Below are 18,734 nucleotides of genomic sequence, written 5' to 3' on the forward strand. Positions count from 1 at the left end.
TCACATATGTCTGTGACTGACTTCCTAACTATCAAAAGACTAATTTCCTATATTATATTATCTATAATTCCTCCTGTACAAAACCTGAAATATTATGAGACAATCAAGGAAATGTATAAGTATTTTATCTCTTGTTCTCTTTTATTGTTACTTAATGTGACCTCAGTATACAATTGTACATACACATAACCTACATAATTACTCTCATATTTAGTCTGTTTCATGTGTGTCAATATCATGTTATACATGATAAAGCGTTTTCGAGCAATTATGGGTCTCAACAGGATAATAACTGAAAGAGATGTTCACTACAGAAAATAAGAGTATTCAATAATCAGATATGGGAAAGACATGATTTTCAAGAAACACCAGGGAAGGACTGAGTAAGAGGATGGAGTTTCTCCCATAAAAACCCGGAACCACGCCTGCAAGTTGGACTTTTGTTTTTGTTTTGCTATGTGAATCCGTTAGTCTTCTTTGTGTAACAACTTCCAAGTTAACCTTCCAAGATCTTTTCAAGATAATTTTATTTCTTCTGGTTTCTGATTTTGAGAGCCAGCTGGGCCACTCAGTCATTTGCAGCCTTTTTGTAGCCCTGTTTGTGTATCACTGTGCGTCTGGACTTTATTGCCGAATTTGTGTGTGCATGCAGATTTAGGGTCTTGTCTGGGTGTACGTGTGTCTGAGCACATGTGAATCCTAGCAAGGGTGTGTATGTGTGTCCAGAGACTGAAACATGTTCATAGGGTGAGTGGAGCAGATTACATTTTTCTGTAGTTGCTGCCTGGGTCCTTCCCACAGCTGTCTCTGCTAGAGGACAATCAAAGGCTTGGTTGTGAGCTTTCTGATTGTGGTGTGATACTCAGGCTCGTTCCCCTTCAATTACCACACTCTGGCTGCATCTAACGAGCACAGTATTGCTCTTATGTTGGGGGAATAATGGTCTGATTAGACAAGGGATGGATTTGAACTCACACTCTTAATTTCTTTCTTTCTTTTCTTGCCAAATCTCCCAAATGTGATCATCTGTGGTCACAGAGATCCTGCTGTGGAACTAAGTCTGACCACTGGACACAGCTGTTTGTAGCACTGTCTGTTTCTCATTCACAACTCCAACCCTGACAATTAAATTTTCTCCTGCTGTCAAGATGTTAAAACACCAGAATCATTTCTGTGACCCTGTAACTATTAGTTCTTTAACGGTATTCATATGTTATGACAGCAAACCCTTGTAATGTCAATACTTTGCTGGCACACTAGTAATTAGGGTGTAGTTGTACAAGGCAAGATTTCCTTAACCGATGAAGCGGTAAATTCACCGTCCCAGTCAGAATTGGATAGAAAGCTCCAGAGAAATATGATGATGTATACAGATCTAACATTGCCTAATTGGGAATGTTGCCAAAATCTGGTTGTGCGCTCCCTCCCTTTGGCCTTTAACAAAAATGAAGACTTTATGTGAGAATCCAAATGAATTTCAAAAACTGACCCTGTTTTTCTTTTTTCTCCTTTTCCCTTTTCTCTTTCCCTGCTCCTCCTCTTTTCTTCTCCTTCTGTGTGCCCCTTTCCCTCTGCCCATTTCTCTTTCTCTCTCTGCTTTGTCCCTCTACAGGAGTGAGCCCTGGGCTGGATGGGACCCACCATGCCCCCCAGTAAGAAGGCCCAGAGCCCTAGTAGTGGAGCCAGTGCCTCACAGGGCATGAGCCCACCATATCGGCAAGGGGATGCCGCCACAGCAGCATCTGAGGCCGAAGCGGCTGATCTCTCACTGTCCCTATCCGCCTCCTTCTCCAAGGCCGAGGATGAGGAACTGACCAGCCTCTCCTGGCTCCACGAGAGCACTGACCTCCTCAACAGCTTCAGCCACTCAGGGCTGCGTAGCGTTTCCCCTCTGCAGGACCCTGATGGCCAGCATCCTCGTTCCCCTTCCTCCTCGTCCCCTTCCCCAGACGACCCCCTGCTTGGTGATGCACACTCAGCATATGACTTGGCAGCAGGGGCTAACCGAAAACCGCCGTACTCCTTCAGCTGTCTGATCTTCATGGCCATCGAAGATGCGCCAAACAAACGTCTCCCGGTGAAGGATATCTATGGTTGGATCCTGGAGCACTTCCCTTACTTTGCAAACGCTCCTACTGGCTGGAAGAACTCAGTGCGCCACAATCTGTCGCTCAATAAGTGCTTCAAGAAGGTGGATAAAGACCGGAGTCAGGTAAAGACATCAGCAGTTGTGTAGAGATGTTGGATAATACTGATTTCCCTTGAAACTGTGGGCTAGGAACCTCATTACTTCTTCAGTTAATTTACTTAGTTCATTTATTTCATGTCATACATTTTCTAACCTAATCGGGATACCAAAAAAAAAAAATCAAAACATTTTTTAGGTGAGTTTTTCATATGATTGCTCTTGCATTAAACACTTACAGTCATGTTTCAGTAAGTTATTGAGAAAGTTTAATATCGGCAGGGTTTTAAAAAAGCCACTTTAAAATATGACCTTTCCCACTGTGACGCCCAATTGTCTCCTTTAAATCAATGGACAGGATTAAAGCTGCCTCCTTCTTTGATTTGATCAAATTTAATCAATTAATGTAATTAATTTTGTGATTAGGCACTGCAACCTAGCGTTAGTTAAAGGTTGTCATTCTAGTGAAGCATTGACCAATAGCTGACACTAGCAGTCTGGAAGCTAAAATTAGAGTCACCCAGTTATACTTTTAACTTTGTGATACACACAACACACCTTGGTATCTCCTTGTTACCCACCATTGTACCTGGTGAAACTGAGGGTGATATATGCCTCATCATATATTCTTATCTTTGCTTTGCATGTTGTGCTGTGTTGATGAAGACATCTTATGTTATAGCAGTATATTTAGCTGATAGCCCTCTCACAAATGTGTCCATGTCATGCTATCATTTGCTCAAGAATTGCAACCTCCCCTACAATATTTCTGCGGCCCCACCAGGCATCCCAAGCCCCACTTTGGGAAACACTGCTTAGCAGTATGTTGTTCTGTCGGCTTGTGAAATAGTGTTAACTAACCTTAGCTTAGTGGTGGACGTGTAGTCAATAGCAGTCATCACTAAATATAATGCTACTGTTGTGTATGTGAGCTAATTGATCTGGCTTTCTAGATGCAAATGACCTCAGCGGTAAAACAAAACAGTGGTGCATTCATTTAAATGATTCTGTACTTTCCTGACAGTGATGCTTTCTTTAATCTTGAACATTAGTTATACATTATGCTTGATATAATCTATCTAGTATCAATTTTTGTATCTTTTTAATATTATTATGTAGGGAGAACAATATTCACAGTACTCTATTATGCCCTTTGATGGAGCAGTGATTCTCAAGAAATTACTAATTGGCCCATTTCAACCAAGACCAGATAGTGCTGACCCACGTCTTGATAATCTTAAATGATTACCTGCACCTGATTCAAACCAGTACAAGGATTTCAATTCAGTCTTCATCAATCATACTGATAGAGCAAAATAATTTTGCAGCAGCATGGTAAATACAAGCCCATTATTCACTCCATCATGTGTGGTTAGAACTTATTTCACAGCCAGACGGTTATCAGCAGTTTGCAGGCATATCCAACTTGAAGTCAAACATATTCTGTATTTTGTCTACAGCTGTACCAGATTCGGCCTTATCAATACTTGATGATCTCTGCTTTCATAGCTCTCTTTCACTCTGACGTGCTGCGCTGCCCCAGTGGGAACAGCATTTCGCTTTTGATTTAAGTCTTGATACAGTCTTTTATACTGGCTTTCCCATCCAGATTTTACTCCATTAAAGATTCGGAGTAAATGGGGAATGAATCCCTCACTCAATTAGCACTAAATTAATACTGGAGGATTTAATAACACAGATGCCAGCAGACTTTAGATTTCATCCTGCCCAAGGGTGTTGGGGGTGGGGGACAAACACCAAGGATCAATGCTAGCTTTGCATGTTTAGTTGATTGAGTTTATACCGGAGGATATCCAAGCTCTTTTTGCTTTCCTTGACCATTGTGTGAACCTGAAGTCTTTCTCTTGAGTGAGGCTGTGTGTGCATGTGTGTGTGTGTGTTGAACAAAATAGGTGAAGCAAGATGGAATGGTGTGTACTGTGTGTGTGTGTGTGTGTGTGTGTGTGTGTGTGTGTGTGTGTGTGTGTGTGTGTGCGTGCGTGCGTGCGTGCGTGCGTGCATGTGTGCACACTCTCACGCTATGCTGTCATCTGGCCCTTGACTACACCAGCAAAGAGTTTCTCTTGTATACATATCTCCATAGTAACTGGATTGCAGTTGACATAAAAGTATGCTGTTGCTGTAGCAACAGAAAAACTGATTTGGCTTTACTGACTTAGGGGTGTGTGTGTGTGTGTGCGTGTGTGTGTGAGAGCTTCAGATGGGCACTGAGATGCTGAGTGGGGGAGAATGAATCTATATTCTCATTTTGTGTTATATACACATATGTGTGTATGTAGAGCAGAGGAGATTTTGGCAAGGACAGCCTGTCTTGTCTTCTTGTCACTGCACTCCATTTAAGACAGCACGCTAATTAACCCTTCAAACCTATTCCCCTCTCTCACACGCACAGACACACACACTTCCAACCACATACTGGGCTCTTACATTAACAAACAAACACACACACACATACATGCACGCACAAGAATGCATGAATGCTTAAAAGAACTCAAAACACACACACAAGTGCTGTGTCGGTGTAGAAATCAGGGCACATCTCTGCAGACTCCTACTCTACCTGCCAAGTGCTGTGCTTTATCTGAAGCTGCAATTACAGAATCTCTGTAATTTTAGTCAGACTCCACCATTCAAAGCTTTTCACTGAGAATATCTGCATGTGAATGCCTCTTTTTTCTCCCTGCTTTGCTTTATCATTTACCTGTTTATGTCTTTTTGAATTGAGTATGCAATTACAGGGTCGAAGATATTTTCCTCTATGTTGCATTAAATTTTACTCATCGTGCACTGTGGAAGAGAAGAAAGACGAGGGATTTGGTTAAGGGGAGGTTAAGTTGTGATTGTGATGGACAGACAGCGCCACATAGATTCAGTGTGAGGGAGAGAGAGAAAAGGGGAAGTGGGGAGACGTGGCTTACTGGGAACACACCAAATCATTTTTCCATCAATTTACAGAGGTGGAGATTAATATGACAGTGGCCTATTTGTTCCAGTGACTGTATTTCTGGGTCATATCCAGGCAGATGACAAGATGAGGACTAGTTTAGAATAAGCTTGCTGCTGTGTGTGTGTGTGTGTGTGTGTGTGTGTGTGTGTGTGTGTGTGTGTGTGTGTGTGTGTGTGTGTGTGTCAGTCTTGCGTGTGGGAGTGCAAACTTGCGAGAGAGCGTGAGAGAGTGTGAGTCCCACGGTTGCCATGGCTTTGTTTACAAACAGGATTCTTCACTGTGCTGAATGGCATGCCTTAATGACAAGTGTTTTTGCCCTCAGACTTCTGGATCAGTACTGAAGATCAGTGTTGTAACAGCCCAACACACACACACACACACACACACACACACACAAACAGGAACACACACTCTCAGTGATATATCTCTCAAAGCCTCTTATGAAATCACAGTGGAGAGAACAGGCAGTTTTGTAATCCAGATCTCGCTATGAAGTCCCTTGGTGTTGCGTTTAAGTGTGTCACCTCTCAGTTAACCTTGCCCTGTTCAGGCAACAGGTGTCCTTGAATCCTTTCTTTACATTTTTACTCAGGGCACTTATAAATAAGGCGAGAGTTAATTCCTGCTTAAAGTGTTTTTTTTTTTTGTTGTTTTTTTTTAATTATTCATTTTGCACCAGCAGGTCACTGCCACTACCTGCCATGGCTGTATGCAACAAGTGGACACAAGGTTTTGTCTTCGTCAGTTTTTAAAATATGCTTGTGGACAGGCTAGGTTTCTGAGCTGTGCTTAAAGTGGCATTAAAATAGGCCTTGTTGAATTGAGTGAAAAACATTAGTAATATATAATCACAAGGCAGAACTTTGGATTTAGCATGAGTCTTGCTACCCCATGCGCTATTTGCTATTTTGACAGTAAAAAATTGGTTAAAATCCAAAGTGTAATATGAAAGGGTTCACTCACATTGACACGCCCAGAGAGAGTTACCACCCCATTCTGATTTTCCCCTTAACTCTAAAGTGCTTTTTAGCTTTTTCATCTCAGAGTTTCGGTTATATGGTCCACGGCTTCACTGTTTTGTTTCAGTCTCGTTTTTGGATACAGACAGATGTTTTCACATCTGATAAATCCACATTGAGCTACGCGATCAGCACCAAAGAGCAGACACTAAAGGCTAGCATCTAGCCGAACATAGTGGAGCATTTAGAAGTAATGAGCTAGATATTTCCCTTGGGGTTTGGTCATGACCAAAACAGCTCTAACAGGAGAGAAATCAAAATAAATGTTACTGTTACTTCATCTGAATGTGTGAACATATTAGCCATATCTCCTTACTGTATATGGAGATAATATGTAGTGTTGAGCTTGTTCTGCGGTTTCTGAGTGGCTAGAAGAATCGATTATTGCAGCTGTTTTAGGTGTAATTGCTGGGTAGGAATATGGCTCTAATCGTGTTTCTCGTTGTGTCTAAAATTTGACATCTCATCGTGAGTTATGAGTATGAAGACAAGACTTGTTGTCACGTAGCATTTGTATAGTGTAGACTAAGGGAAGCAGTTTAAACATCTGTAAGGCTGGTAGTTGGTAGTGTTCATGGAGAAGTTTACTCGGAAGAATGCCAAAGAACAAAATCCCAAATGACCTCAGATTGGTAAATGACAGCATTTTATAGGCGCATCGGGAGCTGATTACACTGAGCTTAGCCCAGTTGCTGTTTCCTATGTAATCAGTGTTTTTATATTTGAGAGTTTTGCTTTTGCATCACAGATAAAAGCCACTGTTTGGTTGGAGGATTAGAGTTGCATCTTGTGATATTAAATAAATTAATACTGTAAATCAAATGAGTTATTTTTCATAACATCTGGATAGGAGAGTCTTTTAGGAATCTGGGCATGTCTTCATAACAGCTGTAAGTGTTGACAAAGGACCTGACCAGTTTCTAAAAGTTTGCTCTGTTTTTATCTTTGAGGAAAACAGAAGCTTATCTCTGGCTTGAGTGTTACCACCAGTGTAAAAAACTGAAATGTAAACACCAGGACTGCATGACAAGCACAAACTGGGACAAACTTTGGACTAAATGAAAACCACATGGAAAGGTTTGGTACTTGTGGAAAAAAGTCATTTCGTAACACCTGTAAAAGAAATTTCCACATATCATTCTAGTTTGTTTTTCTTTGTCCTAACAAGAAATAGCCTGTTGTCCAAACAACATGTAACATCCACATCCAACAGTGCTCTTTTGTCCTGTTGTCCCTTTGTTGTAAAATGGCCTTCAACAAGAATAGAACTGGCATATATCAAGCAACTTTATCAGAACAAATATCCCTCTTCTTCTCCCTCCTTCTGCCTCTCTTCTCTTCAAAAGCTCTGTGTTCCTCTCACTGTTAGACATTTGTTTCCTCTGCTTTAATTATCATCTTTCTGCACACACATTTAAGCTTCTGATTCATTCCTGAACATCAGACCTCACAGTATTTTCTTGATTCATGCTGAATATCTTGCATTGAGGCATGTTTCTGGTCCATGTTGTACTAGTCCTACAGTAGATTATTATTCCTGTTTATCTGTATGTATGTGCAGTAAGTAATGGTGGATCTTTGTATCACAGTGGGTTAATCAGGCTTAAACACAGCCAGAGTAATGCTTTTACTCTTACTGTGGATGTCCATCATAAAATTATATGCAGCCACACTACTTTAGTTTGGTAGCATAAGTCATATCGCACATGGAAATGTCGTGAAAAAAAATCCTCTTACACTGTTTCTCTGTGCATCATATTGTATCTTTTTTAATCTCATTCCGTTACTGGGTTGAAAACAACATTTTGTTTCTCTTATAAGAGCAAATAGAAACTGTTAAAATGGGTCTTACGGTGTATGGATGTAACTGTTAAACATGATTAAACGATTTAAAGCTGTAGTTTTGGTGGCAAATATAAAATGTATATCTGAATCATAACAGTTGATTGAAGACTTACATGATGATCATTCTCCTTGTCAGCAAATACCAAACAACGTGTCCATCTTTTAATACTTCCCACTTATTAGCCCTGTCTAAGGCGATTAAAAACCAAAAAAAGGCCTATTGCGATTGAAGATGTTAGAAAAAGATAAATATATAAATTTTTTAAAACTGTTTTAACCATTTTTAAAAAGTCGCCACAATTTCCTGATTACTAGTTTTATTGCGCCTGCAGCATGGTGGATGAGTGGTTAACATTGTTGCCTCACAGCAAGAAGATCCTGGGTCGCAACCCGGCCTTTCTGTGTGGAGTTTGCATGTTCTCCCTGTGCTTGTGTGGGTTTTCTCCAGGTACTCTGGTTTCCTCCCACAGTCCAAAAACATGTATGTCAGGTTGACTGGTGACTCTAAATTGCCCATAGGAGTGAGTGTGAGTGTGTGAGGTTGTTTGTCTCTATATGGCCCTGTGATGGACTGGTGACCTGTCCAGGGTGGACCCCTGCCTTTCACCCAAAGAGAGCTGGGATAGGCTCCAGCAGATCCCTGTGACCCTGGTTAAGGAATAAGCAAGTATAGATGATGGATGGATAGTTTTATTGCTTGTGTTTTCATGCCATCATCAGGTTTAAATTTCAATTGGTCCATCTTTTTGGTTTACATCCCAATACCTGGAAACCCAATAGTATTCTATTCAGCTGTACCTTGTGTTTAGTAATATTACTATGTTTACCCACATTTTTAAAAATAATTCCTGATGTTAGTGTTCCTAGATTAGCATTTTGCTCAAAGCACCACTGTACCATACAGAGCTTCCACCACAGCTGCAGACATTTAGTGTTGTTAATAGTTTGTGTACAACAATGGAGCTCTATGGCACAGAGCAGCAAGACATGTCAGGCTGTGGCTACACAGAGAATGATTATTAATAGGATCCATACATTGTGTGTTTTGTTTTCATGGGATTTGATGACAGTTAAATAAGAATTTGATACAGTCAGTTCTTAAAAATAATATGAGTGAAACATGAGTTGGTATCTTTGCTTTTCCTTCTGTATGTTTTTGTTCATCTAATTGTCTGAAGATAAGGTTATTATTAATTTTTGATCCTGATATTCAGTACTTTATAGGTGATAGGTAATGATATGATAGGTAGTTATCTACAGTACTGACAATTAAGATAAGATCGACTGTATTAATCTCACATATGAATAAGAATACAAAAAATAGAGAATTGAGAAAATTAAAATAAAAAAAATAATAATTTGTTCTATATACATATTGCATACATATAAAAAGAAACGATTGCAGTCAGGAATGTAGTAGCAGTCATGAAGTGTTACCAGCAGGGTCAGTGGCAGCAGGACTTTTTAATATCTCCCATTTCCAAGGGAGACCAGCCCCCACAGCTTATATAACACAGGAAACAGATGTTGGCAATAGACAGTCCTCCCTCTCTCTCTCTCCCCTTTGTCTTCTCTTTCTTCCTCTTTTGTTTTAACTCATTCTTTGACATTTCTCAGACAAGTTACGGAGTATATGTTATGAGATATCTTTACAGTACCCAGTATTCTGCAGTTTAAGGCACAAAGGTGCATAAGAATCGCAGAATCAAAATTACTACAAGCTAATGTAGTGGCACAGATACATATAATTAAATCCATTTATTTTAACCATGACATTGTTTAAACTTGCTGTTAAACAATTTAAAATCTAATGCAGTGCCTAGTCAGTTTTAGTTTCAGACGTCATGAGATATTTCTTAAAGTAGGAGTTAATGTTTCAGATTGTGAATTATTTGCTATGTAATCCTGCTCTTTAGCTGCACACACTCATGCCTGTTTTCCAACACAGATGCAACACAAACAAACACACCACCAGAAAGTAGCTCTCATCTCCGTTTGAGGTTCATGTCAAGTCCTCTGTCTGCTACTTTTCTGCTTTAAGATCTACCCTTGTAAAGTTATCCTGTTTTTAAAAACTTTAAATTACTGCATCAAACATAAACCCCTCAGAAAATGTGAAGGAGATACTTGTTTATAATAATTGATTCTGCAACATGTTGCTTTTCTCAACTATCTGAATTTGTCAGAAGTGAAAAGTCCATTTCACCTTCACTCACTTTCTCACCCAGATGATGCCTGTTGCCAAGGCGACCACTATAACCCAGGTGACATGCCCGTCCTGTGAGCTGCACTCTGTGATTGGCTTTTCGACCAGCAAGTAGGAGGGGGGGGGGTCTACAGATTGAGAATTCTGATTGGCTAGCTGGTTGGCAGCAGCAGGGGCCTCAGCAGACAGATTCTGTAGAAAGCATTGATTTCATCGGCTGGCAAGCAGATAGACAATAGGCACAGACACATACATACGTGTACACACACATATGTATATGTACGCATGCACGCACGCACACACACAAATGGCTGGCGAGCTGGAGGTGCAAGGGGACATTTGGCCCAGTGGGGGTCACCTCTGTGGGAACAAGTGTATGTGTGTGTAATATCATGCTCTCCAGGAGAGGCGTTGCTGGCAGTAATAGAAGCACTCCTAGGAGCAGACCACGCTGGGTAATATCACACTCCCTAGGGAACTTGCCATACACACATTCACCCACACACACGGAGCAAAGCACAGTACATATGGCCTGTGTTCAACACAACTGACTACTAATTTCAAAGATCTAGACTGAGGTGGGGGGGGCAAATGAACAGTGTACACACATCCCATTAGTTTCTTGCATTCGTAGAAGTTCAGATTCTGGAGTGATGGGCAATTCAGTTTTTGACTGGGAAGGATGAAGAAACAGCACAGTGTGGTTAGCACAGTAAACAGTTTCTTTAGTTTACCCACACTGACATGCTTTATGTGACATCTTGAAATGAAGTGATAGAGACAAATCAAAATACCTCAGTTTTACTCCAAATCACTCCAATTAAAACTCATGAATTCTATCGCTGTTGTCTAAATCTCTTGTTAAGGTGGTAAAGCTTTACAGGGCCTTATATGGCAGCAATACAGAGATAGTTGCAGCTTGCTCCTTATTAGCTCACTATTTCCAGCTACTGCTTTTTTGGACATTGTTAGATCCAAATGTAAATGTGGTAGCGTGCTACTAGGATGTGTTTTAATTCCTCAGGTGCAAATTTTCCATTTCAGCCAATGCTCTATTATTTCATTCCTATTTATATAATATATACCAGACATATAGATTGTTTGTTGTGTACGTTGCTCTTGGAGATTCAATTGCTCTTGGAGATATTACTGATTAAATATTAGCAGAAGAGTGAACAAAGGGGAAGATGCAGTGTGAACCCTTGTCTCTGATAGGCTAGATTTCCTCAGAAGACATGTGTGGTCAATTATAATCATTTGACAGATGCTCTCAAATCCTGCTCTTATAACCTCCACTGTGCACTGCAAGAGAGGTTGAAGGTCCTATTTGTTTCTACTTTTTAGAATAAATATTTGATTCCTGAGTTGGCTCTCCACATCTAAAGCATATTTCAGCTAAATGCACACCCAGATGTTGCCAAATAAATGTCTGAGGTCACATCATACTGGACTAAAGCATAGAAAACCAAAAAAATTGTTTACTTTTTTTCCGACCTTTGTCTTCTAGTTTGGCTACTTGTTCTCTAAATCATTTACCAAAAGGACAATATATCCTCCAAAAAGTACAGTCATGTCCACAATCTCTGAGTCACAGGGATTATGATCTAGTATGTAGTTTTGGAGACCAATGGACAACCCAGTCTAACAGGGACAGTGTTACTGTACAACCACACTGCTGCTGAATTTTTTAAATGTAATTTTTCCATGCTACTGAAACACTAATACATCCACTGCGTTGAGATTGTCGCAGAACTCTCAGGTATCACCAAACCTGTACAAATAATTTTAAAACTATCTGCATCACTAAAGAGAAGGAAAAAATGTTGTGCTTTTTTAATTTGGGAGAACTGACCTTTTAAGCAGTGACAAGCCAAAATATTAGGAATTACTGATGTAGTGGAAACATTAAAGTTTGTTTTTCTGAGGCATTTTAACACAAATTTCACTTCAGCTTTTAGAATTCGTCTCCAGCTAATGCTCACATTACCCACACCTCTGACACATCTGACATTTCCCTCTTAATAGATTCCTTGCAGTATTTGCAGAAATCTGAAGCCTGCCGTCATGACATCTCCCCACCCTGTGGACTGTACCTGTATCATATCACAGAGCACTACAAAGTGAGATGAACACAAGGCAGGACAGCTTTAATTTTATATTTGCTTCTCTTACTTCTGAGTCTCTGTTGTACTCAACTCCAGATTTTGCCACATTGACATGACAAAGCAGATGAAAGCCGAGGGATGGCTGTGAGAGGTAGAGACGGAGTGTATTTTTGTGGCGGCCCATCTGAGATCCCTTCCGTCTCTATAATCTATAGGCTGGTTTCACTCAGATTGGAAGTCGACAGCTTCATTAGATGAGGGGGAAGCTGCTTTGATCTAAAAGTAGACGCCATCATCGCCTCTAGAGTGGAAATAGTTAAAGAGTTTCCCTGTGGAATTTTAGAGCATGGTGGCATTGAGCATGTATTTCTTCTCCTCCGAGTGTTGTCTTTCCTGGGAATGTGAGATTGTTTGTGCGTCTGGTGCGTGTTTTTAGGGGGAGGGAGGTGGTAATCTATCAGTGTTTGAGCGAGTAGATGCACAGGCTGCTGTGTGTACAGATGCTTCGGTAAATAAGAATCCAGAGCAAGGTTTGGACTTTTAGCTTGTGTTTGGGCTTTGGACTTGTTGGCTCAGGTCAGTGTTCTGTGTTTGTGATGTGCTTTGAGGGGCCTTATAGCACTTTTAATAACATCACTCTCATCGCTATCCCTGTCCACCCCTCCCTCTTTTTCTACTTCTTTCTTTCTATTTTTCAGAGCATAGGCAAAGGCTCTCTATGGTCCATAGATCCGGAGTATAGACACAACCTGATTCAGGCGCTGAAGAAGACGCCGTACCACCCGTACTCGCCCAGCCTGGCCACGCCATCCACCTCTCCACCCATTCTGCCTCAGGCATTTCACCACAGGTAAGATGGAATAGCTGATTGGCTGATTGATTGAAGCTAATATCAAATGTTATTTACTTAATTTATTTGCTTAATAAACTTCAGTGCTTGTTTAATCAAACCATTAATAGGCATAGGAACACACACGCATGCATTCACACAAAGATGCTGCAGTTCTTTGAACGCATCCTACTCCAAAGGCACATTAGACACATATGAAGGGTTTTCTTCTTAAGTGACATTTAAGATGATTTAAGACATGGCATTTACCAATGAACTAGTATTTTTTTTTATTAGGGTTGAATGAAATACACAAGTGATCCAGACATATGTATAAGAAATAACAACTTCAATACCTCAGTGAATTTCCTCAATGAATTTGGAGTGTGAATATAATGTTGACTTCAACTAAAAATGTAACAAAAATAAATGATTATTTCATTTCACTGTATCACCAGTATGTCCCTTTGACTGCTTTCCATCTATGTCATGGGTCACTTTTCTTTAAAATGATGTTTTTCTAACATTCAACAGGTTTATTTCTCTCACAGTCAGCTGCTCCAGGTACACTGTTAATGGTTTCTAATTGTGCAACTTAAAATCACTAAAGATACGGCCACATGTATGTTTTTGTCTGCTTCTAAAAGCAATTATTTTACTCTTTGGTGCCATTTGTCTGAATAAAAAGTGCCTGCAAACAGATTATATGAGACTTATATGGAAATTTAGGGGTATTGATTATTCTAATTAACAATTCACACAAATACACACTACTACTTGTGGCAGATAGAAATGAGCAGTTTACTGGTTTGCACAGTGAGGAGGGTTTTTGTGAATCCATGTTGGGACGCTCATATGGACAAACCCTGACAGAGACATTCAGGATGAGAATAGCCCACTGACTTGATTAATCGAATAGTGAATTGTTAAGAAAAAAATGCTAAACATTTCCCCAGTCCAAAGTTTTCAAACATAAGCATTTTCTGCTTTTCTTCTCTGTTTTTCAGAAGATAGGTTTTCCCATAAATGAAGATTTTTATTTGAATGATTCGATTGAAACTGCGCCTTTTACTGTATGTACTTGGCTTCTTGTTTTGGTCGGGCAATTTGGTAACAGGGAAAGTGGTTTGAAATTGTTGCTTGTTTGTGGAATAAAAAGCAGTTTGATGTTTAAAGTGGATCTAGAAGAATAAAATCAAAACAAGTCAAATCTATTCAGCGTTGCATAGCATTGTAAATTATACATCTTTTGGTTTATGGTGTTGGGAACAAGGGAAAACAAGTGATTTAAAGTTGCAACGTTAGCCTCTATAAATTTCTGGCCAATTACAATTTTTTTGACATTATAGACTTAAGGATGCCCCCATCCCTGTGGATGGATGGGCTTAAGGATTAATCTAAAAAATATTTATGCAAAAACTTATAATAAAATAAATGTTAGTTGCTAAAACGTGTAGTACACACTTCTGCCTCACTCACTTCATCTAACCTCTTCCTCTTTCCTCACCCACCTGGCCCCAGGCATATATATAGCTGACCCATCCCATCCTTTTCTTAAATCTGTTTACACGCTGTTTTCACGCAACAACACTCCTGTCCCTCCTCCTGTCTCACCCCACCCTCACCCCCACCCCACCCCAGGCATATCACAGGTAAAAAGCACTGGTTGCCTTTTTTTCTCCAAATGTTAACCCTCTCCCCAGCTTCTCTTCTCCATCCCTGTTTTGCCTTTTCTCCAGCTCCTAACACTGCTCTGTTCTGCTCTTCTCACTCTCGTCTCCTCTTTTAATATCCCACACAACCTCCCGCTCGTCCTCAGGCATATTACAACTAGTAGGGCACCTAGTACTCTGTCTTCTTTATTTATCCCTGCTGTGATTTATTCCCTCTCTCTTTTCACTCTCTTTGCACCACTTTATCATTCAATTAAATCCTCTTTTGTCTACATTCACTTTGTTCTGTGACCCCTCACACCCCCCCGTGCACACACACCTCTCTATAGCGTAGAAGCATCCACCTGCGCTTTTTCCTCCACATTCCTCTTCTCTCCTGACCTCTCCTTCTTTTTCCATCCTTTCTATTTGCTAACTTCTCGGTTTCCAGCCGCTCTGCCTATCCCTTTGGATATGTCAGCAAGAGCTACTATTAGTCATCTTTTTTTTTTTTTTTTTTTTTTTTTGTTCTTCCCCTAGTTCTCTTTCTCCCTCTCTGTCTCCCTCATTCTCTCTCTTGCTGAATACCCCACCACCCCGCTCCCCAGTTGATCCGGGCAGGTTGGCTTGCAGAGCCAGCGGACTGTGTAAGACAGAATAATTGGTTCACCATAAAATGTAAAAGTGTCATTTTGAACAATGAGGTATGGGGAAGTGGAACAAATTGGAGGCCGGATTCAGAACATGAGGAGGGGTGGGGGGAGGGGGGAGGGAGAGACAGGGTGTAGTGAGGAGAGGTCGGAGTATGGAGGGGTGGGAGAGTGAGGAGGAGTGGGAGAGAAGGGAGGTTGTTCATTTGCATTGTCACACAGTGGGAAATGAAAAAAGTGAGGAGAGTCCATTTCTTAGTTAGAGTGGAACAGAAGCTCCCTGAAAAGCATACAACGTTTGTGTTTGGGTATGTATAGGCACTATTGTGTGTGGGTGTGTGTGTTTGCGTCTGTGTGTGGGTGTGTCGTAAAAAAGTGAAAACTGTCCAAAAAATGTCCATGTGTGACTTTAATCCAACAATGAATTTAACATTTGTTCAAAATAGTGGCTTAATGTCAACATTTTCTCCATTAACCATGTTACCGTTCATTTCTTTAGCATTTGAAAACCAATAGAAACTTGTCCCTAGAAATATGCTTGGAACTGAATTCCTCACAATTAATCTTTTTTGTCTGTCAAAATTGGCACTAGTCTTTTCGTAACCTTCATTTGGACTATGTTTATCAATACAAAAGAGCTGCTTTTTGACTCTCACATGTCAGAGCATGCTTGAACGTCCTTAAATCCTTAAAAAAAAAAAAGAAAATCTCACTACTTTCAACTGTGACTGAATAGCAAGTCTGTGTGACTTGCGTTTTTATACAGTGGGTAGGGAAAGTATTCAGAGACCTTTTAAATTTTTCACTCTTTGTGTCATTGCAGCCATTTGCCAAAATCAAAAAAGTTCATTTTATTTCTCATTAATGTACACTCAGCACCCCATCTTGACAGAAAAAAAAAGCAAGGAAGAATGGCAGAGGATCCCCAAATCCAGGTGTGAAAAACTTGTTGCATCATTCCCAAGAAGACTCATGGCTGTACTAGCTCAAAAGGGTGCTTCTACTCAATACTGAGCACAGGGTCTGAATACTTATGACCATGTGATATTTCAGTTTTTCTTTTTTAATAAATTTGCAAAAATTTCTACATTTCTGTTTTTTTTTCTGTCAAGATGGGGTGCTGAGTGTACATTAATGAGAAATAAAATGAACTTTTTTGATTTTGGCAAATGGCTGCAATGACACAAAGAGTGAAAAATTTAAAGGGGTCTGAATACTTTCTGTACCCACATGTATATCATCCTGAAATAACTAGAAACCAGTGGATGCCTGGCAAGTAGAAAATCAATCTCAGAATTTATGGTGTCCTTTGGAAATTGGCCAGCAGCAATGTAAAGTACATGTGCAGCATGTACAATATGCACAATTTGCTGCTAATGGGCTAAAACATGAAAACTGCTTGGGTGACCCCTTTAACCTCTTCAGCAACATGGTGCTGCTGGTCCATTATACAGTCATGCTGCTGGCTCAACTTTCATGTCAACTTTCCAATGATATCAGATATGTCGGTCCCGAAAAGCAAAATGCCTTGAAGATTATACATAAGATATCTGTGGTGCTGCAGTAATAGTACCTTTTTCTTGGAACAAGCAGACACAGAACAGATGTTTTCCAGTTTGAGAGAAATGTATTTTCTAATATTAAAACCATTAAGTGGTGAATTTTAGAAGAAATCAGTGTCCACAAGGTAAAGAATAATTAATAGTAGTATTTAAAGCTTCATGTGATAATGACGAACAATAGGGTCACTGTGGACTCAAAGGTAGAACCTGTAACAGCAGTTTGATACACTTCTGATAGCTCATATAGTAAATATGCATGTACTGCCTTTTTAGATTAGTGATCAATAAACACATGGTGAATGGAATCAAAGTTCATTCTTGATCTTGGAAATAATAGTTTAACAAAAACAAAATCTCGACTCAAGGTCCACTTACTTACCAGAGCTTTCATTCGTATCTTCATCATAGTTTTAGTTTATTGACTGCTAAAACAACATTTAAAATTCTGACACAGCATATTATTCTGTACACAACTAGGCAGTGCACTTACTTAGGTTCAGCATAATGGTTTGGTAAAACTTGTAAGGGGTTAGCTGCGACACTATTAACATTTTAAAAACATCACAGAGAGCTCAAAGGTGAAGATTTTACTACATGTATAACTTTAGCCATGTAGTAGCAAGTGTTCAGGTTTGATTGTGAGTATTTGGAAATAACAGGGTCTTAACAGGGTCAGTTATATAACAAATGTACTAACACAAATGTACAGTCTTATGTTAGAATATGGAGCTCAGTGGATACAATCGATATAACACAATATTTTTATCAAGAGCACTCACTCTCAAGAATATTATGTTATGAAGTGTAATGACCATGAATGGTTGCACAGCAATGTCTATTACGTTAAGGTCAAGGGCTGTCTCAAGCAGTTCTACACAACTCAGGAGTGGAAAATGAACGCACAGAAGACAAGATAAAAAGAGAGGAAGTGGCAGAGTGCAGAGAAGGAAAAAAGTGGAGAAAGAGGCTGATAAGGGAGCAGGCTAGACAGGGAGATCTTTGTGCGCTACTGTTTGTCGCTCACACCTCATGGACCATAATAACTCACGCAGCACGAGTCGACCCCTACCTGCAGTTTGCTTCAGAGTGTGTGTGCCTGTGTGTGCTGCATGTGCGGATGGAAGTGCCTGCATGTAAGTATTTCCAAATGGGTATATCTGTAGTGTGTGTGTGTGTGTGTGTGTGTGTCTGTGTGTATTTGTGTGTGTGAAGGAGCTACTGTGAGCATGCTGGATAGGAGGTCAGCACCATGGTGCATTCCTTCACACCCCATCAGCATCTGGATGAGAGGAGGAGAGAGGGAGGGTTGGATGGAAGAGTGTCTCAAGGGGGTTATGGAGAAGTGCTCTCTCTCTCTCTCTCTCCCTCCCTCCCTCCCTCCCTGTCTCTCTCTCCCTCACTCCCTCCCTCTCTCTCCATTTCACTTTCTTTCTCCTCCACCTTATCTCTCCCTTCTCTTGGAGAAAAAAAGATGAGGGGAGACATGGGGGGGGGGTTGCAGAATGAGCGTCTGCTACGACTTTAGTTCCTCTCACTACATTAAATGCACAAAGTTGCCTAGGCAACGGGAACGCCTCCATGGCAACACATGTAGTATAAGGCAGGTGCTGTCGCACTGTGAAGCCATTTGTTGCGAGAGAGAGAGACAGCGCAGGCATGGGATGAGAGACAGAAAGAAAGAGTGAGGAGAGGGAGAGAGAGAGAGGGAGTGAG

At 40.4% G+C, this 18,734-nt stretch overlaps 1 protein-coding gene across 1 annotated transcript in view; it reads left to right on the forward strand.

Annotated features, from left to right (window-relative positions):
- The window catches only part of LOC113137144 (forkhead box protein N3), a 50,373-nt gene that overhangs the window by 22,387 nt on the left and 9,252 nt on the right, over positions 1-18,734 (forward strand). Inside the window, exons 2-3 of the mRNA XM_026318595.1 lie at positions 1,613-2,212; positions 13,027-13,178. Of these exons, the coding sequence (XP_026174380.1) occupies positions 1,631-2,212; positions 13,027-13,178 (734 nt within the window). The 5' untranslated portion in view covers positions 1,613-1,630. The remainder of the gene's footprint in view (positions 1-1,612; positions 2,213-13,026; positions 13,179-18,734) is intronic.

The sequence above is a fragment of the Mastacembelus armatus genome, chromosome 24 (genome assembly GCF_900324485.2).
Source record: "Mastacembelus armatus chromosome 24, fMasArm1.2, whole genome shotgun sequence".
Lineage (NCBI taxonomy): Eukaryota > Metazoa > Chordata > Actinopteri > Synbranchiformes > Mastacembelidae > Mastacembelus > Mastacembelus armatus.